Genomic DNA, 27112 nt, shown 5'->3' with positions numbered 1-27112 from the left:
AGCTGTGGTTTACAGTGAATTTATAACAGCTAAGGGGGTTTTAGGGGGTCTAACAACGCCTCTTAGCTGTTATAAATTCACTGTAAACCACGGCTTCACGGGGCTTATTGCTTTATTTTACGAAGCTTCGAGAATACTTTTTGTGAGCAAAGAAAACAAAAATAACGACTTTATTCAACAATTTGCGGACGAGCATGCAACGTATGCAACGTATGTATGCTTTGATTTGAACGTAAAACAACGTATCCGCGTACATATGTTGCATATGTTGTTTGAAAAACAAATTGTCGAATAAAGTCATTATTTTTGTTTTCTTTGCACACAAAAAGTATTCTCATAGCTTCGTAAAAGTACGGTTGAACCCCTGATGTCACATGGATTATTTTAACGATGTCCTTGCTACGTTTCTGAGCCTTGATCGTGTTAATTACATTGCTGTCTATGGAGGGTCAGAGAGCTCTCGGATTTCATCAGAAATATCTTAATTTGTGTTCTGAAGATGAATGAAGCTCTTACGGGTTTGGAACGACACGAGGGTGAGTGATTAATGACAGAATTTTCATTTTTGGGTGAACTATCCCTTTAAACTTCATAACGTAAGATGCTTAGAAGGTCATTAACGGCCGTTTGGTTGTTCTCTCAGCTGGTGTTTGAGGCGCAGAAGAGGGCAGGGTTTCTGAATGACATTGCTCTGGATGATATCAGCGTAGCACCTGGTTCTTGTGGAGTGGGCCCTCCGGAGCCGACCCCGGTCCCTCCTCCCATCACTCCTCCTCCTATACCAGGTGAGCGATTATACCTGCTGCAGTCATGACATTTATATTAGCACGAGATTGCAAAGGAGTCACGTTCATGTGATGAGCTTGAATGATTCATCACAGAGGATTGTTGGGGACCGTTTGACCTGTATGAACCCAACTCGACATTCAGCTCTCCAAACTACCCCAACGGCTACGGACACAAAGCTTCATGTGAGTCCTAGACACATTATATTATGATCCTTAAGAATGCAGAACAATTTATGGAAGATTCTAAAAAATAATGTGAAACTGCACCTCTGCCTGCTTCAGTTTCTAATGTTTTGGTCATTATCTTGTTGAGGTATGTGGACTTTACATGCTAAGGAAGGACAGAATATCCAGCTGCATTTTCAAGACGTTGCTTTAGAGATGGCTTATGACATTTTAGAAGTTCGAGATGGAGCGACGCCCTACTCAGAGCTGCTAGGTGATTTTGCATATATTTACAAATGTTTTATTTATTAAGGCATGCATTTATATTACAGATAATATGGGAGGATTTTAATAAATGTTTTAATACAAAACTCTACCTATATATATATATATATACACGTTTGGTTGGTAAGATTTTATGTTTTTGAAAGAAGTCTCTTCTGCTCATCAAGGCTGCATGCATTTGACCACAAATACAGCAGAGATTGTGAAATAATATTTAAATGCAAAACAGCTGTTTTCTATGTGAATATCTATTAAACTGTAATTTATTTCTGTGATCAAAGCTGAATTTTCAGCATCTTCAGTGTCACATGATCTTCAGAAATCATTCTAATATGCTGATTTGCTGCTCAAGAAACATTTCTGATTATTATCAAATGTTTAAAAAATATATTTTTGTGGAAACTGTGATACATTTTATTTTTCGGGATTCACAGATTAACAGAAAGTTCAAAAGAACAGCGTTTATTTGAAACGGAAATCTTTGGCAACATTAGAAATGTCTTTACTCTCACTTTTGACCAATTTAATGCATCTTTGCTGAAAAAAAAGATTCACATACTTTATTAATAATTGTAATATTTCATTGACCTCTGATATGAAATGCACACACTATGCCATAATATTGCACATTTTATAAAATGATTTTTACTAGTGTATTTGCACAGAATGTAAAGTAATGTGTGTTTTGGTCATTGAAGGTGTCCTAACTGGGGATCGTTCCTTCCCGGATCTGTTTTCTACAAGCTCTCAGATGACAGTCATGCTTTTCACAGATGCCTCGGGCAACAACAGAGGCTTTCTAGCCAACTTTAGCACAGGCATTAACCTCGGGCAGCCAGGTATGCTTTCTGCTGTGCACTATATCAGTATAACCACATGCAGCCGGCTTAAGAAATGACATAAGCTCTGGTCAATATGCAGATCCGTGTCCCAGCGGTCAGTTTCAGTGCGGCACAGGAGTGTGTGTGTCCAGCTCAGGTGTGTGTGACGGAGCAGAAGACTGCGCTGACGGCTCTGATGAAGCTGACTGTGGTGAGCCAACAATCTGAACCATAACAAACCCAATCACGCCGTTCATGCATGCTATCACATGCTCTGCTGTGTTTCAGTGCATATAATCAAAGAGAACGTCACTGCAGCTGAACGACTGAGACTTCAGGTCCAGGATCATCTTTACACGGTGTGTGCTCAAGACTGGAGCTCTCAGCTCTCACACTTCTTCTGCCGCTACCTGGGCTTCAGGTAAACACTTAATCACGGAAGACAGTGAGAATATGATCATATCAAGCCTGACACGTGAAATAATACATTTTTTAAAAATGTGTAATTGTTTATTGAACCTTTAGACAAAAATATAAATAAATTTTAAATAAATAAAAAAGATGCATATGTGTTTTTGTTGAGTAGCATACTTGATTCATCAGGATTATATTTCTCATATGTGACCCTGGAGCACAAAACCAGTCATAAGGGTCAATTTTTTAATATCTTAGAGCTGAATAAATAATCTTTCCATTGATGTATGGTTTGTTAGGAGAGGACAATATTTGGCTGAGATACAACTATTTGAAAATCTGGATCTGAGGGTGCAAAAAAATCTAAATATTGAGAAAATCATCTTTAAAGTTGTTCAGATGAAGTTCTTAGCAATGCATATTACTAATCAAAAATTAAGTTTTGATATATTTACGGTAGGACATTTACAAAATATCTTCATGGAACATGATCTTTACTTAATATCCTAATGATTTTTGGCATAAAAGAGAAATCTATAATTTTGACCCATACAATGTATTGTTGGCTATTGCTACAAATATACCCCAGCGACTTGAGACTGCTTTTGTGCTGCAGGCTCACTTATAATATGACGCAGTGAGAATATGGAGCTCATACATGAGGAAAGAACAGCTCGGTTTTATATACAGGCTCAAACTGAGCAAAACTGCAAAAATGCTGATATTTATATATGGACAAATCTTAAGATGAAATCCTGAGCTTGTAAATCAATGAGATCTTTATGATAAATATCAGTCATCACTCCAGTAATATGCCTTAGTAAGATGAGATTTAAATGTTTAGTTTTATGATCAAAGCTCTGTAGTTTTTATTGTGGGGGGAAAACATATAATGCAATGCAATGTCTAAACCTTAGTTGCTTTAGTCTAAGAAATGTTCAGCTTTAAATATATGAAACAATATACTTTATGAAAATCAGTAAAGATTTCACAGCAGAAAGAGGCAATTCTTCAAATTAAACTACAAGGCCTTTTACTTGCTAAAAAAGTATAAACTATCCATCAGACGACAGAGGAATGGAAGCTAGTTTCCAACACTGAATAAAAAATAAAACTGGTAATTGCAACTCTTTTTTATTTTATTTCACAATACGGCTTTATTAATTCACGACTTTTTTTTCTTTCTTGCAATTCTGATTTTCCCCTCAGAATTGCGAGATATAAACCTGCAATTGTAAGAAAATAGACTTTCTTTATTTGTATTTTTCGCAAGAATTGCAAGACAAAAAGTCAGAATAGTGAGCTAAAAAGTCACAATTGCCTTTTATTCAATTTTGCATTTAGTGGCAGAAACAAATGTTTTGATCTTAATGATAATCTAAAGGCTTTAGAAATGTGTGTATTAAATATGATACAGTAGCTTTATAGGGCTAAGCTTAAAATAGCTTGTCGGGGAACAGTGTGAAAAGTGTACTGTGATGTCTGTAGGTCAGGAGATGCTTCGTTCTCCAGCATTACGGATGGAGATGCTCCCTTTACTACTGTAAGTGTGAATACTAACGGCTCTCTGGATCTGAAACCCAGGTAATCACTGAAATAATACATTTGATGAAAAATAAAAACACTTTTATTGGCCTATAAAATCTCAGATTCTTTTGTGTCTTTTTAAAGTGACACGTGCCTCGGCGGGAAGATCGTGTCGCTGCTCTGCAACAATCAGCGTAAGTTTGAAACCCGCAGCTCGGCTTCATTCAGTCTCAAAATCAGCAGAAGTCCAGCATCTCTTGTTGTTTACAGCATGTGGCGCCCGTAAAGTCCCCTTAAACAGTGAGACTAGAAACGGAAACAAGGCGGGCCGAGTGGTGGGCGGTCAGGATGCTCAGAAAGGGGCGTGGCCATGGATAGCATCTCTGCGCTGGTTGGGCGGTCACGTGTGCGGAGCCACTTTGATTGACAGCGAATGGCTGATCACAGCAGCACACTGTGTTTATGGGTAAGCAGTGTATACGGTATTGATCATCAGTGTTGGGGGTAACGCATTACAAGTAACGCGAGTTACGTAATCGGATTACTTTTTTTCAAGTACCTTGTAAAGTAACGCATTACTTTTAAATTTACAAGAAAATATCTGTTACTTTTTAAATTAGTAACTTTGTTTCCCATGCATTGACTCACAAGTCTCCAGTCCTCATGTTGAGAGAAATCAGGAGCAAGTGCAGAGTGCTGTGATGTTACTGTAGCTCTAGACTAAATATGAACATGTGTTTACTCATCTCACCTGCACAAAAACACATTCAGTATTCATCAAAATGAATTAAAACAGTGAAATGCACATTTAGAATATGACTCAAACCTGCAATAATTAAATATGTTAAATAACACAAATATGCTTTATGTGTTTAATCCCATTTTGTTAACCAGTGTCTTGTTCAGTTCAGCCATACTAATGAGCAAAAATTACTTTAGATAAACTAACATTTGTGCTTTGTTGTTTTTTTTTGCTAAGGAGTGTTTCTTCTTCTGCACTGCAAAAAATGCTTTTCTTACTTTTCTTGTTTCCAGCCAAAATATCTAAATATTCTTAAATCAAGAAAGATTTTCTAGACAAGTAAAAATTATTGTTTTGTTTTCAGAAAAAAAGAATCACAATTAAGTGAGTTTTTGCTTGAAACAAGCAAAATAATCTGCTAATGGGGTAAGCAAAATAATCTTGTTTTCTGTTTGAAATAAGATTATTTTGCTTGTTTCAAGCAAAAACTCACTTAATTTTTACATGTTTTTTTTCTGAAAACAAGACAATAATTTTTACTTGTCTAGAAAATCTTTCTTGATTTAAGAATTTTTTGATATTTTGGTTGGAAACAAGACAAAAAATCTAAGTAAGAAAAGCATTTTTTGCAGTGATGCATTCTACTGTACAGACCTGAATTTACTTTCCCTTCAGCCTGAGGCTTATTCCTTTCACTTTTTGGTGTTAAGGGGCTTTTACATTTGCTAAAAATAGAACTTTTTATTTTAAAAACAAACAAGCAAGCCCTGTCCAGATTTAAAAAGTAACGCAAATGTAACATAGCGCATTACTTTGCATAAAAAGTAACTAAGTAACGTAATTAGTTACATTTTTAGGGAGTAACGTTACATTGTAATGCATTACTTTTAAAAGTATCACTGCTGACTGTAAAACACAAGCTCACTGAGAAACTGAAAGAGGTTTGATCCTGTAGAAAGAACGTGCACCTGTCAAACTGGGCGGCGGTGCTGGGTCTTCACTCTCAGTTCGGCTCGGATAACCCCGGCAGACAAACACATCTGATCGACCGCGTGATCATGCACCAGCGCTATAACAGAAGAACCAAGGAGTCGGACTTTGCTCTGATGCACTTACAGACGCCTGCCAACTTCACAGGTACTCAGGCAAAACTTGTTTCTACAAATGTTGTATTTTACTATGTTTTTCATTTTACAGGCATGCTAAAGGTACATTTGTGACCCTGCAGCACAAAAGCAGTGTTAAATCGCTGGGGTATATCTGTAGCAATAGCCAACAATACATTGTATGGGTCAAAATTATACATTTTTCTTTTATGCCAAAAATCATTAGGATATTAAGTAAAGATCATGTTCCATGAAGATATTTTGTAAATTTCCTACCGTAAATATATCAAAACTTAATTTTTGATTAGTAATATGCATTCCAGATTGTCAATTAGTTGTATCTCATCCAAATATTGTCCTATCCTAACAAACCATACATTAATGGAAGGATTATTTATTCAAATCTCAATTTTAAGAAATTTACACATAACCGTTTTTTTGGTCCAGGGTCACATTTATGTAATTTGTTTGTTTCCAATACAACAATCGTGCAAAAGTTTTCAGTCGTGAATGCCATTGTGGTCATACCTTACACTACCATTCAACAGATGTATTTGTTTCAAAGAAATTAATACTTTTATTCAGCAAGGATGCATTAAATTGAAAGTGACAGAGATTTACAATGTTGCAAAAGATTTCTATTTTAAATAAATTATGTTTTTTTTACTTTTTGTTTATCTGTGAATCCTGAAAAATAAAATGCATCACGGTTTCCACAAAAATATTGTGCAGCACAACTGTTTTCAACATTGATAATAATCAGAAATGTTTCTTGAGCAGCAAATCAGCATATTAGAATGATTTCTGAAGATCATGTGACACTGAAGACTGGAGTAATGATGCTGAAAATACAGCTGCGCATCACAGAAATACATTAAAATCTGTTAAAATAGTGTTTAAAATGCAATATTAGAATGGTAGTGTATACAGTATGCAGGCTATACTTTTTCATCCACGATTTACTCATTTTGCACATGAAAGTAATTGGTGCAATTAGTATGCAACTTCATTTATTTGCATAAAGAAAATCAAGCCAATTTTTGGCCCCCCTTTATGATGTTGTGATGTTATTTTCATGACATTTAAACACTTTTCCCCTTTAGATTCTGAGTGAAATCTCACCTGAACATTTCTTTGTGGGATTGATTTTGAACATTTTTCAGTGCACTGATTGTGCATAATAAGAAATGATCTGCCAAGCATTAAAAAGAAAATGCAACCAATAGAAGTGGATTATTATCTTCCAGATTACGTGCAGCCCATCTGCCTCCCAGATCCCGGAGCTGAGATTGAAGAAGGGAGAGAGTGTGTTATTGCTGGCTGGGGACTGACGGCTGAAGATGGTCAGATAGACACAAACACAGAGTTTTTCTGATGCACACAGAGATTTGAGTCTGTAATGTTTCTGGTGGTTGTGTGTAAGCGGAGTGTTGTTGATGTGTAGGCTCCAGAGCCGATGTGTTACAGGAAGCCGTTGTGCCGCTTTTAAGCAACAAACAGTGTCAGGAATGGCTTCCGGAGTACAACTTCACCGAGCGAATGCTGTGCGCCGGCTTCGCTGAAGGAGGAGTGGACTCCTGTCAGGTGTGTACTGTACACTTACATAGGATTACACTGTAAAAAAAAAAATCTGTGACATTTACGGTAAAATACCGGCAGCTGTGGTTGCCAGAACTTCACCGTAAAAAATTTGGTAGCAACATTTTAGGTTTTACAGGCTTAGCTTAAATTCACAATAAAATACTGTATTTCATTAACTGATGTAATGTTAATAAACCAACATATTGAAGTACTAATATCTGTTTTGAATCATTGTAATGCACTTATTCCTCATTTTTCCTTCTACTTTCTTGTCTGTTCACTTTTTTTTTTACAGTTATTTCAGTGAAAGAACATCAAATATGAAGTGTCATGCAGGGAATTCTGGGAATGTCAAATTACAGTTTGTCACTGTAAATTATACAATTTTTTGAGTGATAAAATCCACATGTGCCAGATCTGAGAAATATATTAGCCTGTAACCTGCTTGAAAAAATAAATAAATATATATATATATATATATATATACACTGCTGTTCACAAGTTTGGGATCCGTAAGATTTTAATTTTTTTTATTTTTTAAAAGAAGTCTCTACTGCTCATCTTTTTGAAAAAAACAACAACAACAAAAAAAAACGCCAGCAACAGTAATATTGTGAAATATAATTACAATAACGGTTTCTGTTTTGATATGCTTTAAAATTATTTATTATCTAAATTATTAAATATGATTTATTCCTGTGATCAAAGCTGAATTCTCAACAACCATATTCCGTGTCACATGATCCTTCAAAAATAATTTTGATTTATCAATGATGTGAAACTTGTGATACTTTTTAACAGATGAATAAAAAGTTGATAAGAACAGCATTTATTCAAAACTATACCGTTGAAAGTTTAAACATTTTTTTTTGTTGAAAGAAACATACTTTTATTCAGCAAGGATGTGCTAAATTTGATAGTAAAAGTGATAGTAAAGACTTACATTGTCACAAAAGATTTCTATTTAGAATAAATGCTGTGCTTTTTAACCTTTAATCAAAGAATTCTGAATTCCAAAAATGTATTAAGCAGTTTCCAGAACTGATAATAAATCAGCATATTATACTGATTTCTGAAGATCATGTGACACTGAAGACTGGAGTAATGATGCTGAAAATACAGCTGTGATCACAGAAATACATTACAGTTTAACAGAGATTCACACAGAAAACTGATTTTTAAACTGCAATAATATTTCACAATATTACTATTTTTTTCTGTATTTTTAATCAAATAAATGCAGTCTTGATGAGCAGAAGAAACGTCTTTTAAGAATCATTAAAACGTGCACCGATCCTGAACTTGAGCATCATTGAAAGGTGTTTTTCTGTGTTATTGTGTGTCAGGGGGACTCTGGCGGGCCGCTGATGTGTGAAGAGGCCGCTGGTTGGGTTCTGGTCGGCGTCACGTCGTTTGGCATCGGCTGTGCTCGACCGCAGCGGCCCGGAGCGTACGCTCGCGTCAGTCTCTTCGTTCAGTGGCTGGCAGAGAACCGCCGCATCTACTCCGACTGGAGAGGCTTCTGATCATTCTCCCAGCAACTCAGCTTTTATATCTGTGTCCCTGCAGCACAAAAGCAGTGTTAAGTCGCTGGGGTATATTTGTAGCAATAGCCAACAATACATTGTATGGGTCAAAATTATAGATTTCTCTTTTATGCCAAAAATCATTAGGATATTAAGTAAAGATCATGTTCCATGAAGATATTTTGTAAATATCCTACCGTAAATATATCAAAACTTAATTTTTGATTAGTAATATGCATTGCTAAAAACTTAATTTGAACAACTTTAAAGATGATTTTCTCAATATTTAGATTTTTTTGCACCCTCAGATTCCAGATTTTCAAATAGTTGTATCTCAGCCAAATATTGTCCTATCCTAACAAACCATACATCAATGGAAAGCTTATTTATTCAGCTTTCAGATGATGCACAAATCTCAATTTCAAAAAATGGACCCTTATGACTGTTTTTGTGCTCCAGGGTCACATATGTTCTGTGCACTTTACTGTCATTACAAAAAAATGTGAATGTAATTGATGGAGGACAATGTTTTTGTTAGTAACCAGTTTGTAATATTCATCTAAACCAACTGTGATATTGTAAATAATTCTAAAATATAAACAATTTAAAATATACATTATTTTAATTATTTACTGAAAAATGGATATATTTTGCTACAGTTGTTTTACTGTGAGCATAATAAATAAAGACTTTATTTCTTGTAATGTTTGAGAACTTTTCAGCTTTGAGCAGAGTTTAAAAATACACAACTTTTCACAATTCATGAAAAAAGACTGATGAAGCAGTGCATTTCTCACCTAATAAGGAAAATGTCAAGAATGTGTCCAGTCCACATTTTACCTGTAAAATAAAATAACATTTTCTAAAATACAAATAAATAAAAGATAGGCACATGCATTTTTTCATTAAGCACCATTAAAATAATTGCATTACATTATGAACTTGATGGAACACAAAGAAGCTCGGAATTAAATTAACAAATTAAACCAGCTGCTCAAAACCATATAAAAACAATGAAAAAAACAAATACATAGGCGACATGTATTTTATATGGTTATGTATAATGATGACGCCTTTTACAAACTAGGCTATAAATGTTTTCATGAAAGTGTAACATATTAAATAAACCTACAAATAATTAAATACCATTAATTAAACATGACGGTTCTGTAGAATTAGTGTTTTTTATTTTCTAGTCCTTGTTTTGTGTGTTATTCGGCGGGACTTGGCAAACTAGGTTATAAATAAGTGTCATCCTTTCTTTGTGTTATTCACGCATAACTATTAAAATTATTTAAAAATAAACCTAAATTGTAAAACTGACCAAGCATCACTGTTCACGAATCATCGAAATGAATCAACTCCGACTCACTGATTCGAAACAGAAGATCCGGAACTATTGAACACCTTTTGAATCTCGCCGGATTTATTTTTGAGGCGCACCGCAGCACAAGCGCCACACTCAAAATCCACCCTAATTATTTCTTAACGTGTTATCTTCTACTTTAACGCAACAAGTCCCGGTCTATAACGCTCGAAACAGAAAAACACGTCTGTATTAATTATGCCAATAAATCATTAGCAGTTCTGCAGCGAACTTTAGCTGTAATTGAATGTTTGTTCAGTCCCGCGTTGCTCTGTTCGACAGGAGCCGCAGTGAAAATGGTCCCCCATCTAAAGCTCAGAAACGCTCGCTCGAATGTGCCTCATGTTGTCCTCGCCTCGCTCATCGCTGCAGTGTGTGTAAGCGTGGGGTTTAGCGGGAGTGCAGAGATCGATGCGGGGAAATGTGTGGTTTGGGGACCTGGACTGAGTCCTGCTGCTGTACTTCCGGTCAGATATTTCTACATCCAGAGCGTGGACTCAGAGGGACGCAACATCAGCGTGTCTCCCGGTGAGAACCAAACACTCACACATACCCATGCGGAAAAATATACTTCTTCTTTTGTCTCCGAAATATGCCAAATATATGTGAAGCTCAATGAAGTATATTTTTAAAATAGAAAATATATTTAGTTTCAACCCTCATATACAAATAATAAATAAAAGATATAAATAATAATTAAAAATGTATTTCAGGGACAAGATATATATATATTTATTCATTTATTTAGTCATTTATCAGACGCTTTTATCCAAATGCTCAAATGTAGGTTCTGCTGTTTATGACTGTTTTTATTACGGATGATCAGACTTTAGCTGCTGTTTGTTTGTTCTTCAGTCTGTAGTAAAATATGTAGCGTTCACTCGCCTCATGCAGACTGAGTGTTAGCAGTGTTTATGTGGGTCTGGTGTCAGTGGTTTGTGTTCTGCTGGTTTCAGCTGCAGACTCGTTCAGAGTGAAGATATCGTCTCTGGAGCAGCAGTATGTTCGTGTTCATGTCCCAGCTCCTTTAGATCGAGGCGACGGCTCTCTTCTGGTCAGATACAGACTCTATGGAAGCTCCTCGAAGGGTCTAAAGATTGAAGTCTTGTATCAAGACAAGCCTGTGGCAGACTCTCCATACACTCTTCGGGGTAAAGGGATTCTTTCTCATATCTGTTCAGTTTTTTCTAACATTGATAGATATGGTGTATGTGTATGTTTTGCCTTCACACATGTAGTGCGATCACATATAAGACGTTTTCTTTAAATAGCAAACATACCCTTGTGAAAAAGATGTGCAAGTATTAATTGTGCACTTGTATGTAGTGTGATTAAAAGTACTTAGAAATATATATATTTAAAAAAAAACTGTACTTGCAGATATAATCCAGAAGAAGAAAATGCCTCCAAAAAATGAAAAAAGAACAAATTTTCCCCTAATATTAATAATAAACATAATGAGTGCTATTGTTCTTTTCATTGATGTGCAAACTGTACATATCTGTTAGCATCTAGAAAAAAAGATTTTTAGGGTTTCATGACTCTTTAAAGAAATAAAAGGGCAGTTAGAGTGCACTTTCTCATGGCTGTTTTTAACTTTAAAAGGTTCACTTTATAATAACGCCAAACCGTTTTACTCTAAAGTTAATTTTAATAATCATCTGTTGCATTTTAAAGAAGTACACTTGAAGTAACACACTGAAGCACATGTAAAGCACTTGATTATAATCATAACTGGTGCTTGATTTGGCATGTTAAGTTACAATATTTTAAATGCACTAAATTGCAACTTCAATATTAATGTGTAATTACAAATATATTTAAATGCAAGACTTACACGGTTCAACAGAAGTGGCATTAAATATATATTTTAGTTCATCATAAATGCTTGTCAGTACTTTAACCAGGTTTCAAACACAATAGAAGTAACTATGAAATAGTGCTGTTTAAAAACGATGAATCGAGTTTAGAGTTTTTGTTTACATAATATATGTGTATGTACTTATGTATATATATAAATACACACACATGCATGTATACATTTCAGAAAAATATGTTATGTTTATTTGTGACCCTGCAGCACAAAAGCAGTGTTAAGTCGCTGGGGTATATTTGTAGCAATAGCCAACAATACATTGTATGCTTTGCTAAGAACTTCATTTGGACAACTTTAAAGGCGATTTTCTCAATATTTCGATTTTTTTGCACCCTCAGATTACAGATTTTCAAATAGTTGTATCTCGGCCAAATATTGTCCTATCCTAACAATGCATCAATGGAAAGCTTATTTATTCAGCTTTCAGATTATGCATAAATCTCAATTTCAAAAAATTGACCCTTATGACTGGTTTTGTGCTCCAGGGTCACTTATATTAAATATATCTATATATAATATAAATTATATGAATATAAATACATACATGTAAATATTTTCAAGATATATACTGTATGTGTGTATTTAAATATACACAGTACACACATATTACGTAAACAAAAACTTTTATTTTGCATGCATTTTGCATGATTAATCGTTTGACAGCACTACTATGAAACTGCATTATTTGTCTTAAGTGGATCAACAAAGCACTTTAAACTTTAGCTAATTGCATTTAAGTCATCGCATCTAGTTCTTGCTCAGGTGAATTATTTTAAAGTAGATTATTTCCATGATGAGTACTGTGCTTACTCAAAGACACAGACTCTTTTCTCAGATGTTGTGTGTAATCAGGCCTGTTGTTGTGTCTCTGTCAGGTCCGGTGTATCACGAGTACTGTGTGTGTCCCGAGCGGCATCCGCACGTCTGGAGGAGCGCTCTGCAGTGTCCCGAGCAGGAGCCGCAGATCCAGCAGGACTTCATCTCCTTCCCCTCCATCGACCTGCAGCGGCTCCTGCAGGAGGTTCCTCAGCGCTTCTCCAGACGAGGAGGACTCGTTCACTACAGCCTGATCAATAACCAGCTGCATCGCCGCTCGCTGGGCCAGTACACCGACTTCAAGATGTTCTCCGACGAGATGCTGCTCTCCCTCGCTCGCAAAGTACGATACACAGCTGCTGTCTTACTTTATAGGGCTGGATTTACTAAACAGGGCACATTAGCGTTAGATCGCAATTGCATAAAAGCACCGATGGGAGGGGAAATTCTGCGGGTGATTTACTAACAAACCATAATGACCAGCGTGATCTTCCAAGAGCATCGCAAATTACCGTCTGCTTTAAGACATGCTTTTTTGGGCGTTAAAGTGCCCCCATTATGGGTTATGAAAGGTTCATATTTTGGTTTTGGGAGTCCCCAACAACAGGTTGACATGCATGCAAGGTCAAAAAACACTTTGTCTTATAATATGCATTTATTTTTACCTTACTTGCTAATCTGCGGTGATTGGTCTGATTGGATCTCGCCTGTAAAGCCTGATAAAGCAGTGTTTGTGAGCGCAGTGCTGCTTTGTGTACAGCGTTACCGTGGAAACCGCTATTTTTACCGCTCCAGAAGCGACATCTAGTGGCGAAGAATGAATTTGCATTTTCATTCAGACCAACACGAGAAGACTAAGAAGTGGGCGGGCAATATGCTAATGTTTCACGTTGACGTCAACATGAAACGGCTTGGGATTCGTTTTAAAAACGACTCGTTTAAATGATTCAGAGTCGACTCTTTCTTTTGAGAGACAATAACTTTATACACGGTGCACTTTCAGATTTAAAACTTTGCAGGGTGTTTCCATTCACTTAGAGCTGTGTTACACTGCATGAAAGCTCATGTTCAAAAATCCATAATAGGGGCACTTTAAATAATGGCCAGTAATCTGACGAGCGCAAACGTTAGTAAATCACGTTGCGTGATTCATTTGAATACGCTCCTCCCATAAATTTTCCATCTGAAAGGGAAACTCCTATAAATGCATATTCAGTAAGGTCAGGCGCAACAATAATTAAAAAAATAAGCGATCATTTATCACTGCGTGTCTTTAGTAAATCCTGACAGCACTATTTGAACGCCAAAAGACGTTAAAGTTAGTAAATCTGGCCCTTTGTCTTTAAACACTTTGGTAAACAAAACTTTGGGACCATTATTGCAAATGTGGTATTTATACACTGGTTGGCAGTTCACAAAAGGGTTGATTTATTAGTTTATAAAGTTTAATTAAAAATGCACATGAATTTCTTGATATTTGGTACTCCATTTGTTAATGCAATAAATTTGCTTGTTTTATTTCCATTTTAATTATTTGATTAGGGACCTAAAGTGATGCAATTTTTAATTATCTTTAGTGCAATCTTCAACATTTTTGTTTGATTTTTTTAAAGAATATTTTTATTTCCAGGTTTAAGTTATATTCTGAATGCACACTTTTTTTTCAGATTTTTGGGAATATTTTAACTCTACATTTTATGGTGATTAATTGAACTATGTTATTGCTCTATGTGTCCCGTCTGCACCAGGTGAGATTACCGGATGTGGAGTTTTATATTAACGTAGGAGACTGGCCGATGGAGAACCGGAAGGCGGGAGACAAACCCGGCCCGGTGCCCATCATCTCGTGGTGCGGCTCCTCAGACACGCGTGACATCATCCTCCCCACGTATGACATCACACACTCGTGTCTAGAGGCCATGAGAGGCGTCACCAGTGACCTGCTGTCGGTGCAGGGGAACACAGGTGCGCATCTGTACATCACTGTCCAGTGGGGATCTAACCATACCATCATATTGTGATATTTAAAAAAAAAAAAAAAGACAAATGAAGAATTGGTAAAAAAATGAGTTTTGTACATTTTAAAGTTAAATTATTCTATCTAGTGCACTTTGAGAGTTCAGAATTAAGAGCTGCAGCTCATGTTTTGAACTAAGAAAACTTAAGTCAGAGAAAAGTCACAGAGAAAAGTGAATTGACTCGTACCTGAACTTTAAAGGGGACTCAACCCTCTTAATATTTATGATATACTGTTTCAGTCTAAATTACACTCACACTGGTGTTTGAGGAAGCCAAACAAATCAGAATATAACAACAACAATGACCGTAATAGCCATATATTGTAAAACAATTGCACTGTAAAATAAATGAAAATGAATATTTCATAGTTATATTATTTTTGCTTTACACTACAGTAGAGAAATTACAATACTTCTTTCCTAATTTCTACACTTGAAAGAGATTTTATTTTGATTTTACGTAACGCTTTTATTTTGAAGGAACACTCTGGATATTCTTAACATTATTTCACCAAAAACAAAGAAAGACACAATTTCAGTCCTGTTTCATCAAAAACCAACAGACGGCCTTGGAATTGAGTCACTGAGTGTCTCTGATGCCATCTGGTGGGGGAAATATTACATAAAATTGCATTTTATGGTTACAGCCCCTAGAGGGGCCTATAGAACCCTATGGAGATTTTTAACTGAGCAAAACAAGTGAAACATGAGAAATTAGATAATCTTAAAACTTCAGTTTGGTTGTTTATGGATTAAAATATATATTGAAACATCACAAAATCCATATTTTGTAAAAAAAAAAAAAAAATCTAACTGAATTATAACCTAAACATATGTATATTCATACAATTTCATAAATAGGAAATAAATATATATTTTTAAAAATATAAATATGATATAAACTCATTGGTCTCCACCACATCACTCAAATCTAACCGTGTTAAGTAAAAAAAAAAGGAATAATGACAGTCATATCCCAGCAGAAACATGAAACATATTATAATGTGTTCTATGAGAGTGTGTGTACCATGTGTGTGTTTGTGCATGTGTGTGTGTGTGTGAGTATTTTCTGCATTGGGGTATTCTGTAGTCTCAGCCCTTCATTTGGGTATAAATGTTTACTGCATTGTCTCAGATTTTGTATATAAAAAAAAATGTAATGAAAAATGCAGTTCTCTCGTAAATTCCATTCATTCCTATGCTGGTCAAATTGACACTTTTGTTACTTTTTTTATTGCACCCATTTAAACTCTTTTTTTGTGTATTCCCGGTGCAAGTGTGACAGAAGTAAAGAAATCTTGGACCGGTACGATCAACACACGATTTTTAAAATTTTTTTGAAAATCATTTTCAGGTCAAAATGACCTGAGGGACGGATGAGGGTTTTAAAAACTACACTTTTTGCCCGGAAGACCTATCGTTTCATATCGTCATGTGACCACGATAATATCGAGACAGTTTTGCTATCGTGATACTGATAATACTGTCATCGCTAGTGTCCAGCATCAGCTGTCTCACTCTCTGGATCTTCTCGGGTTCTCCAGGTCCTGTGTGGTCAGATAAAACGGAGAAGGCGTTCTTCAGAGGCCGGGACAGTCGAGAGGAGCGCCTGCGTCTGGTAACAATGTCCAAAGAAAATCCAGAGCTGCTCGACGCTGGAATAACTGCATATTTTTTCTTTCGCGACCGGGAGAAGGATCTGGGAAAAGCACCGCTGGTGGGATTCTTTGACTTCTTTAAGGTGAGAGATGCAGTGGAAAAGCTGCAGGAAAATGTGACATTTTTCTCTACTTAATACTTAATGTCGATTAAGTAAATCTAACTAAATTTGGCTGTGAAATTACCCACAAAATATAATTTAAAGCCATTATTGTGCTAAATGAGAAAGTACACTGAAATAAATAATTAATTGAATTTACTAAATTTCTTTAAGGTAAGTGGTTGCAATCAATTTATTTTAGCTACATTTAAATAAACAAATTTAGTTGACTAACTTTCAACATATTTTTAAAATTAAATGTAGCTAAAATAAATTGTTTGCAACCACTTACCTTAAAAAAAATTAGTATAATTTTTTCAGTGTATCAAGTAGACATTACAAATAGTAGCTTTAAAAGAAATATTTTATTTGATTCAACATGAAATGCATTACACATAAATGTTTAGGCATAAACTATGGAACATAAAAACATAATTTGAGAAAAATCTCAGTATTTTTTGTTCATACAGTGACAGTCACTGATAACCAAAACAGCTTTGTTATAAACAAAATATCTACTTTTATGTTGTGCAAAAGTCATACAGGTTTGAAACGACATTACAAGGGTAAGTGATGACAGAATTACATTTTATTTGGTGAACTACCCCTTTAATATTTTTTTGTTTCTGAAATTAAATGATGTTTTAAATAAGAAACTAAAACTAAAAGCGTTTTTGAGTCATTCATTCATTCGATTCGTTCAAACGGCTGATTCATTCAGGAATGAAGTAAACGGCTCTCTCTTTGAATCATTGATTCACACGATTCGTTCAAAATGCGGATTCATTCAGAAACTAAACACCGCTGTGATTTTTTTGCACCCTCAGATTCCAGATTACCTATCCTAACAAACCATACATCAATGGAAATATTATTTATTCAGCTTTCAGATGATGTATAAATCTCAATTTCAAAAAATTGACACTTATGACTGGTTTTGTGCTCCAGGGTCACATATGTTCTGTGCAAAACTGAGCAAAAACACACAATATTGTGTTTAAAATATTACTTTAAAGTTTAAAGTATATTAATAGCATATTAACTTCTTATTTACTGAACTGTTGTATAAAATCACATTTGCACTCATGCTATTCGGGACCGAAACAGCATTTATCATATAAAATAAATATGAGACAAAAACTCATACAGGGGCATTTTTTTTGCCACAATATCTTGAATTTCAGGGCATAACTGCATTTATGGATGCATCACATTTGTCAACAGTCAACTGTATGAAATGTAAGATGATGTACAGGTCTGGGGGCGGAGCCAGTGCGTTAACTGCGTTATTGTTTCATAACAAATTAATTAACGCGTTGAACTGACAGCCCTAAAAATGCTTTGTTCTCGTCTTCCAGTACAAGTACCAGGTGAACGTGGACGGGACGGTAGCGGCCTACAGGTTTCCGTACCTGATGCTGGGGGACAGCTTGGTCTTCAAGCAGGACTCGCCGTACTACGAGCACTTTTACACGCATCTGGAAGCAGGTGTGCACTACATCCCTGTGAAGAGAGACCTGTCTGACCTCCTCCAGAAGATCCGATGGGCTCAGGTACGAACGCTGACATCACGTGCATCTTACAGTGGCAACATTGCAAAAGCTGTGTATTGTTTTGTGAGCACACACACACTTGTGGTTTGATATATGCAGAAGAATGACACAAAAGCAGAGGCCATAGCGAAGAGCGGACAGTCGCTGGTGAGAGATGTGCTTCAGCCTCACAGACTCTACTGCTATTACTACAGCGTGCTTCAGGTAAGAGCCTGTCATTTATATACACATACACTACCGCTCAAAAGTTTGGGATCAGTAAGACTTGTAATGTTTTTAAAGAAGTCTCTTCTGCTCGTCAAGGCTGCATTTATTTGATCAAAAATACAGAAAAAAAACCGTAATCTTGCAAAATGTTATTACAATATAAAATAATGGTTTCTATTTTAATATCCTTTACAATATAATTTATTTCTGTGATCAAAGCTGTATTTTCAGCATCATTACTCCAGTATAAAGTGTCACATGATCTTCAGAAATCATTCTAATATGCTGATTTATTATTAGATTATCAGTGTTGTGCTGCACAATATTTTTTGGGAAACTGCGATATTTTTTCAGGATTCTTTGATGAATAAAAAGTTAAAAAGAACAGCAAAAGATTTCTATTTTAAATAAATGCTCTTCTTTTTAACTTTTTATTCATCAAAGAATCCTGAAAAAAAGTAGGTTCCAAAAAAATATGAAGCAGCACAACTGATAATAAATCGGCATATTATACTGATTTCTGAAGATCATGTGACACTGAAGACTGGAGTAATGATGCTGAAAATACAGCTGCACATCACAGAAATACATTAGATTTTAATGTATATTAAAATAGAAAAAGGTTATGTTACATCATAATAATATTTCACCATATTACATTTTTCCTGTATTTTTGATCAAATAAATGCAGCCTCGATGACTAGAGTAATGATGCTGAAAATACAGCTTTGATCACAGAAATAAATTACAGTTTACAATATATTCAAATAGAAAAACTTTATTTTACATCATAGTAATATTTCACAATATTACATTTTTCCTGTATTTTTGATCAAATAAATGCAGCCTTGATGAGCATAAGAAACTCCTGAAAAAAACATTAAAAATCATTCTGATCCCAAACCTTTGACCGGTAGTGTATATATATATATATATATATTAGGGGTATAACTGAACACAAACATGACGTACCTCGGTTTGACGTCACGGTTCGGTATGGTTTCGGTACAGCAGGGGGAAAACTAAACATAAAATTCATTTTTATTTTTATTTGAATTATTAAACAGTTCAATTATAACAAAAATGTTCTTAGGGATAAAAATGACCTCAGCTTATGTGCTAAACTACAGCCTTTTACATTACTAAAAAATGCTGTTTCAACCCAACTGTGGGTCAAATATGGACTAACCCAACTTTTGGGCTAAAAATTGAATGTAAAAATGTAACCCAACAGCTGGGTTAGTCCATATTTGACCCAAAGCATTTTTTAGAGGTTAAACTTAAATTACTATTTATTTTTAAATATAATAATATACAGTAAATATAAAACAATAAGCACTCAACTTATACAGGTAATAACAGGTCAAATATGATGAGTATATAGTCTAATATTTCACGAAATTTGAAAGTTTGAGCTGAGGCGTTTATACAGCGATCTTCAAAGAGCGTCAAAACATTTATTATTTGAATTTCATGAAAAAAATGTTACATAATTTGAAAGATGAGACTTTGTTTCTTGTCAAAAGTAACAATATATCAAACTGGACGTTTCCAGTATATATATATATATATATATATATATGTATTGCTGAATATTTTATTTATATTATTATTTATTTATTTTATTTCAGATTTGAGCTTATAAAACAGTCAACAACTTCATATTTTTCAACTAAAACCATATTGTATCTGAGCAAGAAATTCTCATTAATATGCAAAAATGTGGATATTTTTGGACATGACTGTTATTGCCATGTTATTACTACATTGAACACCCTTTTTACTTAATGAATAAAAAAAGTAGTTGATATTTTACCACTGTAAGATGTTTTTTCAATATTTATGAGAAATTTTATTTGAATATATCTTTACATTAATTTTTAAAAATTATTAACCTCAGAATTACCAGCATTAACTTCATTGAAATCAGTTGAATTCCTTGCCGCTCGAAACCAGTCCAAGTTTATGAAACCTACATATTATTTTTCTAACAAAATTTCAAAATTGTTGTTTTCTAACAAAAAGCCCTGTTGTTCCTTTGTTTATGTTTATAGTGTCTTTTATAGTGTCATTGTATGTGCATATTCAGGCTACATATAATTTATGAAAGTATTTTTGAGACAAATCTAACCGAAAAATGTAAAGCTTCAGTCGATTGCTGGCTGGGTCACAATATACCTAGAACACAAAAGAGGTGTTACAATGTACAATATAATGATTACATTTCTTAAAAAGTAAAATATGCAGAAAATGTATGTTTTTTTTATGTAACATAATTATGTTGGTCATAACCCATTTACAAGGTTTTGTTTCAGTACTAAAAACAACTGTCCTGAATGCAATGCACCCGTTTCACGACACGTTTAACGCTCATCAGCATTGAAAATCCTATAAAAATAAAAATGTGAAAAAGGTCTATAGGTTAAATGCTTAATGCACTCAAAAAGGATTCTTGCATGACAGTATGTCTGCAAACGAATGCTGCTGGATCGTTTTTCGAACCTTGTGCACCTGTTAGTTTGCAGATGATCACAAGGTCAGTTCTGCTGGATGTGATGTATTTTCTGTGCTTTGACAGACGTACGCAGCTCGTCAGAGCACTCGGCCTGCGGTTCATCCCGACATGGAGCTGGTTCCTCAGCCGTCTGATCACAGCGCTCTGTGTGACTGCCACAGATCTCCAGAGGAGCAGAAGAACGAGCTCTGAGAACAGCTGCCTTCCCAAAACTCATTCAGTGACACCCAATCAGAATCAAGCAGGTCTGCTGGGAGCGACATGTTTAACAGAGAATTATGTGCATTAATCCCAGTTTTTCTCATTTTTACTTTCCCTTTTTTTTTTGCACCTGATTTCTGATGCCTGTTCGTTTACTTTACAGAACTGAGTTTGTTTGTCCCCCGCCCCCCTTGTATAACCTTCCTAGGCTTTATTCATGTGTAACAAGGTTGATGAATATCATTTGTCACATGAAAAGAGCCAGGGCCAGTTTTGTTGTAAACTTTCTAATGAATGCTTTAAATGAAGCACATGCATTATTTATATACATGCAATATTGCTGATTGTGCACAGAGAACATCAACATTCCTAACACTACAATATGTGTCCCTGGAGCACAAAAGCAGTCTTAAGTCGCTGGGGTATATTTGTAGCAATTGCCAAAAATACATTGTTTGGGTCAAAATTATCCATTTTTCTTTTATGCCAAAAATCATTAGGATATTAAGTAAAGATCATGTTTCATGAAGATATTTTGTAAATGTCATACTGTAAATATATCAAAACTTAATTTTTGATTAGTAATATGCATTGCTAAGAACTTCATTTGGACAACTTTAAAGATGATTTTCTCAATATTTTGATTTTTTTGCACCCTCAGATTCCAGATTTTCAAATAGTTGTATCTCAGCATAAATATTGTCCTATCCTAACAAACCATACATCAATGGAAAGCTATTTATTCAGCTTTCAGATAATGTATAAATCTCAATTTCGAAAAATGGACCCTTATGACAGGATTTGTGCTCCAGGGTCACATATCATACTGAAAATATCAAACATGCTTCAAAACATTGGGTTCTTTGCCGGCTGTGCCGATGATATAGACTAGAGCCTAAGCAGCTCTGATGCTGTGGAGTTTTTGACTCAAACCTCCGTCAAAAGTCTGTGAACAAAGTGAAGTCTGATTGAAATGACGTTTTATGCGCTTGCCTTAAGCTTTAACACATTCCATTGGTTTCCAGTGTTCGTTTGTGCCAGATCAGCTCGAGCTCATGGGAAAACATTACTACAGTATTTTACCATTTTGTATGAATTTGTGCTGTATGAATTATACAAAAATGTGATTTTTAGGAATAAAGCAAACATGACGGTCCACTCCTGCTACTATGAGCAGATTAGACAAAATTTCACAAATTCATACAAATTAGCCACCAGTTCGCCAAAATGTGAAATCTGCCATGAGATTGCGACGTATTCTATAAGACTTTTGAAAAACTCTATTTTGTTGTGATCTGGACATACTTTTGTATTAGTGTTTCTATGCATGCATTAAAGAAACTGTTCACCCAGAAATAAAAATTTGCTGAAGATACACCTGTAATGTTTTCTTCGAAGTCATTTTTATAAAAGTTGCTTAAATATCTTAATTTAACCAAGGCCTAGTCCTGGCTTAAGCTAAACCCCGTTGGGTGTTAAACTCACAAGGGGACTTCATGAAGGAATTCAGTCAGTTTACTTTAGTGTGCATCATCCCATAGAAATGGCATCCCCTTCTCTAAGTGCCCTTCAAGGCACAAAAACACTGGAATTCACCAGCTGTGAAAAAAAATACTCATGATGATGATCCACTACTTGAAAGGGGAAATACTGTAATTTCATGGTCCACCCGAGGACACCATAATTCATTGCAATTGAGCGCTGTGCATTAACAAAAGCCAGCAGCATTTTATTGTCTGGTCACCAAGAGATGAAAAAGCCACACGGTGGAGAACACACAAATTCACACTCAAACAGATGCATTCTTGATTCGACTCGCTCAGCTCACACAAAAACACCAACACGATTAATGGGTACAAAGAAAAGTGTGTATTGCAATTCAGTGCTTCTGTAACACGACTAACTGCAGCAAACGCTTCCTAGCTCATAAATACAGTGACAACAGTCTGGAGTCCACGGCAGAGATCTGGCTGATAGACTCAGCCTTTGAGTGAAGACATGCCGGCTCTCATGATCTCATCCACCAGGAGGATGTTACTGGCGATGACAGTGCTGCGCAGACGAGAGAGAGACAGATGCATGAGCCAAAAACACACTGACCTATGAAAACAGTGGCACTAGGGGTGTGCCATATTCAGGATTCATTCAGAAACCAAGCAAGCAACTGTCTCTATGAAAGGATGATTGAAAGAACTGTTGCTCTGAGAAACACAAACTGCTCCGGCTTCGTTTGAAACTATATCAATGGGTAAAACAGGAACAGCATTGTGTCTAAAACGTAACTTGCTCAATATTAACTTCATGTTTGCTGAACTGTTATATAAAATCAATACAGCATTCATGATCACGATCACGAAAACAGCGCTCGTGTGATATTACTTAACTATATCTTGTCTCAAATATATTAAAAACATTTTTGCTTTCATAAATTAAATTTAACAGGCTTCATCACGCAGTCAATGTGTTTTTTTTGCATATGCATACTCCATAATGTCAGCTGTTAAAACAAGTTATCATACTATTGTAGATGACAAATATTATAACTGGCACCCACACCAGTATGAAATACAGAAAAAGTATTTCAGAATTTGCTGAAGCAGGTTGTGAGGAGATCAGCTATAATGTTCATTAACAGGTCTACTCTTATTAAAAAAAATAATAAATTGAAAATCATTTCAGAACATTTTCAAAGTTTTTAAAATAACATTGCTACAACGTACTTTTTTTTGTTTAGAAACGAGCAATGTCTACGGTAGCATTCTAAACTGTAAAATGAACAAAAATATTACAGTTCAAATAATAGTTTTAACAAAAACAGATGTTTCACTAAAATAAACTTTTTACATTTTTAGCCTTCAACCCATTATTTAAGAAAAGGGGAAATCATAAATGATTATTATAAAGCGGAGCGTTCTGGTCCTTGACTCTGATTGGCTGAGCCGCGTTCGAAGCTGTTGTAAATTACTCTACAAAGTAACACACCTTTGTTTACGTTTGTCTGTTGCTCGGCAACCACTTTGTTGCAACCACAACTGTTTCCGAGGAGCTACATTGTTTGGTGGAAGAATACTGTTTTTATTCATATCATTACACTTTATTTGCTCTGTTTTATTTTGTGAAACCTTACTACGTATATGGAATAACCGTTTTATAAAAGCAATAAGCCCCGTGAAGCCGTGGTTTACAGTGAATTTATAACAGCTAAAGGGGTTTAGCTCCGCTTCACGTCGTGCCTAACACCTCTTAGCTGTTATAAATTCACCATAAACCACGGCTTCTAGGGGCTTACTGCTTTAATTTCTATATTGTAAGGTGTCTGACAGCAGGTGGCGCTCATGGAAAAGCAGAATTCAAGCCACTACTGCAATTATAAAGCTGCACGGTGATTATTACACAGAGACAGGCTGAAAGAAAACGCCATCAGTTCCCTTCAGAGAGTGTGTGGAGGACGCTTCACATGCAGAGACAGATCTATTGAGAAAGTGTTGGGCCGTCACGAGATCTGCTGGAACTCACCAGGAGTGAAGCAGCTGCTTTTTCACACTGTAGTTATCCCACACACCGACCTCTCCTGCAATCATGGGCTCACCTGCGCACACAACACACCACACTGATGCACACACAGGAGCACGAGCATCTCAAACAGCTTCACAGGTGCTGGGTTTTAACATGGAGGTAAATCTTACTTTTACATACACTGGTGCCTCCAAGTAAGACTCTTAGACACTAGAGTGCACTGCACTGCACAAAAACCTTACAGACAGTAATCTGAGTGTATAGCGAGACATGCCTGTGCTCAGATCCACTCCCACCAGCGCTCCCGTCTCTTTGAATTCACTCTGCAGCTTCACCAGAGTCTCTTGAGGATCATAGCCGGAGTTCTGAGCCAGAACCTTGGAGGAGGAGAGAAACTGGAGTCATTCAAAGACACCTTTAAACAAGAAGCTTGTCAACTCGCATGTAGGGCCCTGTGGAATCCCTTTTATTTTTTCCCAAATTCAGTTTTTTCTATTTAAATTTTTCTGGATTCCATTATTTTGTTTTTTGTTTTTCTGGACTCCTTTTTAATGGTTAAATTAAACTATCAAAAAGCATGTCTAATTTATTAAAATCATGAAACTTAATACAATTTAACATCAATATATTATATCAAGTACATTTTTAGGGCCCTATGAAATATGTTTTCTTTTCTTTTTGTTATTGTTACCAAATTCTGTTTAAGCATGTCTAAGTATTTGAATGCATGAAACAACTTAATTTATTAAAATGTATTTTTTTTACAATAGTCCTATAAAATGTTTAGTTTTTTCCAGAAATTCTGTGTTGTGTTTTTACATTTTTCTGTTTATCAGATGGAGGCATAAAACTGTAATTTAATTAATCTTTTAATCAAATGAAAACAAACTTTGTTTTTGGCAAGCAGTTTTAACACTATTAAATTCAAACATGGGAGAAATATTGTGTGATTATTCCTTAAATAATTTTTTTTATTTATTAGTAGTAGCCCTAATGCACATTGGGCTCTAGAGGCAGAAACACAGCCGTTACCCCGGTAACCCTGTAAACAAAGCAGCTGCCGTTATCCCGGTAACCCTGTAAACAAAGCAGCTGCCGTTACCCCGGTAACCCTGTAAACAAAGCAGCTACGCTACTTTCTGAACTGTGTCAATGTTTCAAAGTCATTTAGATATTTATATTCGCTTTAGTCTTCACCATAGCACCAAATAATTAATACTTACACACCCAAGCTATTTATTTTCAAACTTAAACATTTTTTTTAATCTAACCTAAAACATGGCCTATGTATTGACTGATTCGTTATTATTGTTCGGTAACACTTAACAGGTTCCATTAACATTAATAAACTACATTAGTAGAAATAACAACGACCGCATTTATTATTCTTAGTTCATGTTCATTTCAACTTTTAATAATACATTATAAAATCAAAAGTTGTCTGCTAATATTATTCAATGGAGCTAACATTAACAAAAATTGTTGTATTTTTATTAAACAACATTAACAAAGAATATTAACTACTGCAACAATTCGCTATTGCACATTGTTCGTTAATGTTAACCTGCTTTAACTAATGTTAATTAAATTGTTACCTATTGTTCTTTCATTCATTTGAACTTTAATCTTTTGCACCCTAATCTTGAAACACTTGTTTACTTCATATGCTATTTCTGTGCATTTAAAAAAAAAATAGTCTCTTTAGTAAGAGATCTTTAATAAAGTTATTTAACCTGTTAGGAGGACAACACTTTTTTTACTTACTAAATTATATATTGTGATAAAACCATACATCATGACTAGGGCTGGGTATCAAGTTCGATACTTTTTAGGCACCGATCGAATTGCCTCGATACCATCGAGTATCGAAAAACGTCTCGTCGTTCGGTACCAAATTTCGATACCTAAGGGGTTAATCTCATCAGCGTCAGTGAGCCAATATGCCTTCAACACACGACAGATCGATCAGTGTTTGACATCCGCGAGAGCGATTCGAAAGCGCACGTAGCAGTCTGCACTCTTTAGCTCTCATGGTACTGTAATACACTGATCGGTCTGCACAGTCGGTCCGCGTCAAGTCAAACACACCTGCTAGTTAACACCGGTTACACTCAGAGATGTGGCGCACACGTGAGGCTGTAGTGCTAATGCGTCCCAGCCCCCTTAGATGTAAGGCTACATTTACACTGGTGCGTTTATGTTCTAAAATGAAAACGATCCTCGTCATACTGGCGTTTCCACTGCGTTTCAAGCCGGCTTTCCACCATCTCCGACAAACGACAAGCGACAGACCGGTCATTCATTTCCAATGGAGAATAGCGCGGGCGCTG

General features: G+C 35.5%; 3 protein-coding genes across 3 annotated transcripts in view; 2 read left to right on the top strand and 1 right to left on the bottom strand.

Moving 5' to 3' along the window:
* The window catches only part of tmprss15 (transmembrane serine protease 15), a 19181-nt gene extending 10142 nt beyond the window's left edge, over positions 1 to 9039 (top strand). Inside the window, exons 12-24 of the mRNA XM_016460315.1 lie at positions 644 to 785; positions 882 to 971; positions 1102 to 1227; positions 1937 to 2077; positions 2160 to 2270; positions 2348 to 2480; positions 3962 to 4057; positions 4145 to 4194; positions 4271 to 4466; positions 5698 to 5879; positions 7096 to 7191; positions 7293 to 7432; positions 8776 to 9039. Coding sequence (XP_016315801.1) covers positions 644 to 785; positions 882 to 971; positions 1102 to 1227; positions 1937 to 2077; positions 2160 to 2270; positions 2348 to 2480; positions 3962 to 4057; positions 4145 to 4194; positions 4271 to 4466; positions 5698 to 5879; positions 7096 to 7191; positions 7293 to 7432; positions 8776 to 8955 — 1683 coding nt within the window. The 3' untranslated portion in view covers positions 8956 to 9039. The remainder of the gene's footprint in view (positions 1 to 643; positions 786 to 881; positions 972 to 1101; positions 1228 to 1936; positions 2078 to 2159; positions 2271 to 2347; positions 2481 to 3961; positions 4058 to 4144; positions 4195 to 4270; positions 4467 to 5697; positions 5880 to 7095; positions 7192 to 7292; positions 7433 to 8775) is intronic.
* A 1356-nt stretch (positions 9040 to 10395) lies between these two features.
* poglut3 (protein O-glucosyltransferase 3) lies at positions 10396 to 21680 on the top strand. The gene is made up of 8 exons (XM_016460337.1): positions 10396 to 10849; positions 11278 to 11472; positions 13073 to 13356; positions 14762 to 14978; positions 16576 to 16772; positions 18149 to 18343; positions 18443 to 18547; positions 21129 to 21680. Exons 1-8 carry the CDS (start codon positions 10618 to 10620, stop codon positions 21255 to 21257), a joined length of 1554 nt encoding a protein of 517 aa, XP_016315823.1. The 5' UTR covers positions 10396 to 10617; the 3' UTR covers positions 21258 to 21680.
* Positions 21681 to 23112: 1432 nt separating this feature from the next.
* The window catches only part of LOC107668431 (T-complex protein 1 subunit zeta-like), a gene marked incomplete at its 5' end in the record, with an annotated part of 8951 nt that continues 4951 nt past the window's right edge, over positions 23113 to 27112 (bottom strand). The window contains 3 exons of the mRNA XM_016460297.1: positions 23113 to 23318; positions 24783 to 24855; positions 25057 to 25159. Coding sequence (XP_016315783.1) covers positions 23246 to 23318; positions 24783 to 24855; positions 25057 to 25159 — 249 coding nt within the window. The remainder of the gene's footprint in view (positions 23319 to 24782; positions 24856 to 25056; positions 25160 to 27112) is intronic.

The sequence above is a fragment of the Sinocyclocheilus anshuiensis genome, unplaced genomic scaffold (genome assembly GCF_001515605.1).
Source record: "Sinocyclocheilus anshuiensis isolate Anshui unplaced genomic scaffold, SAMN03320099.WGS_v1.1 scaffold2749, whole genome shotgun sequence".
NCBI lineage: Eukaryota > Metazoa > Chordata > Actinopteri > Cypriniformes > Cyprinidae > Sinocyclocheilus > Sinocyclocheilus anshuiensis.
Note: the sequence above shows the minus strand (reverse complement) of the source record. Positions and strands in the feature narration are given on the sequence as shown.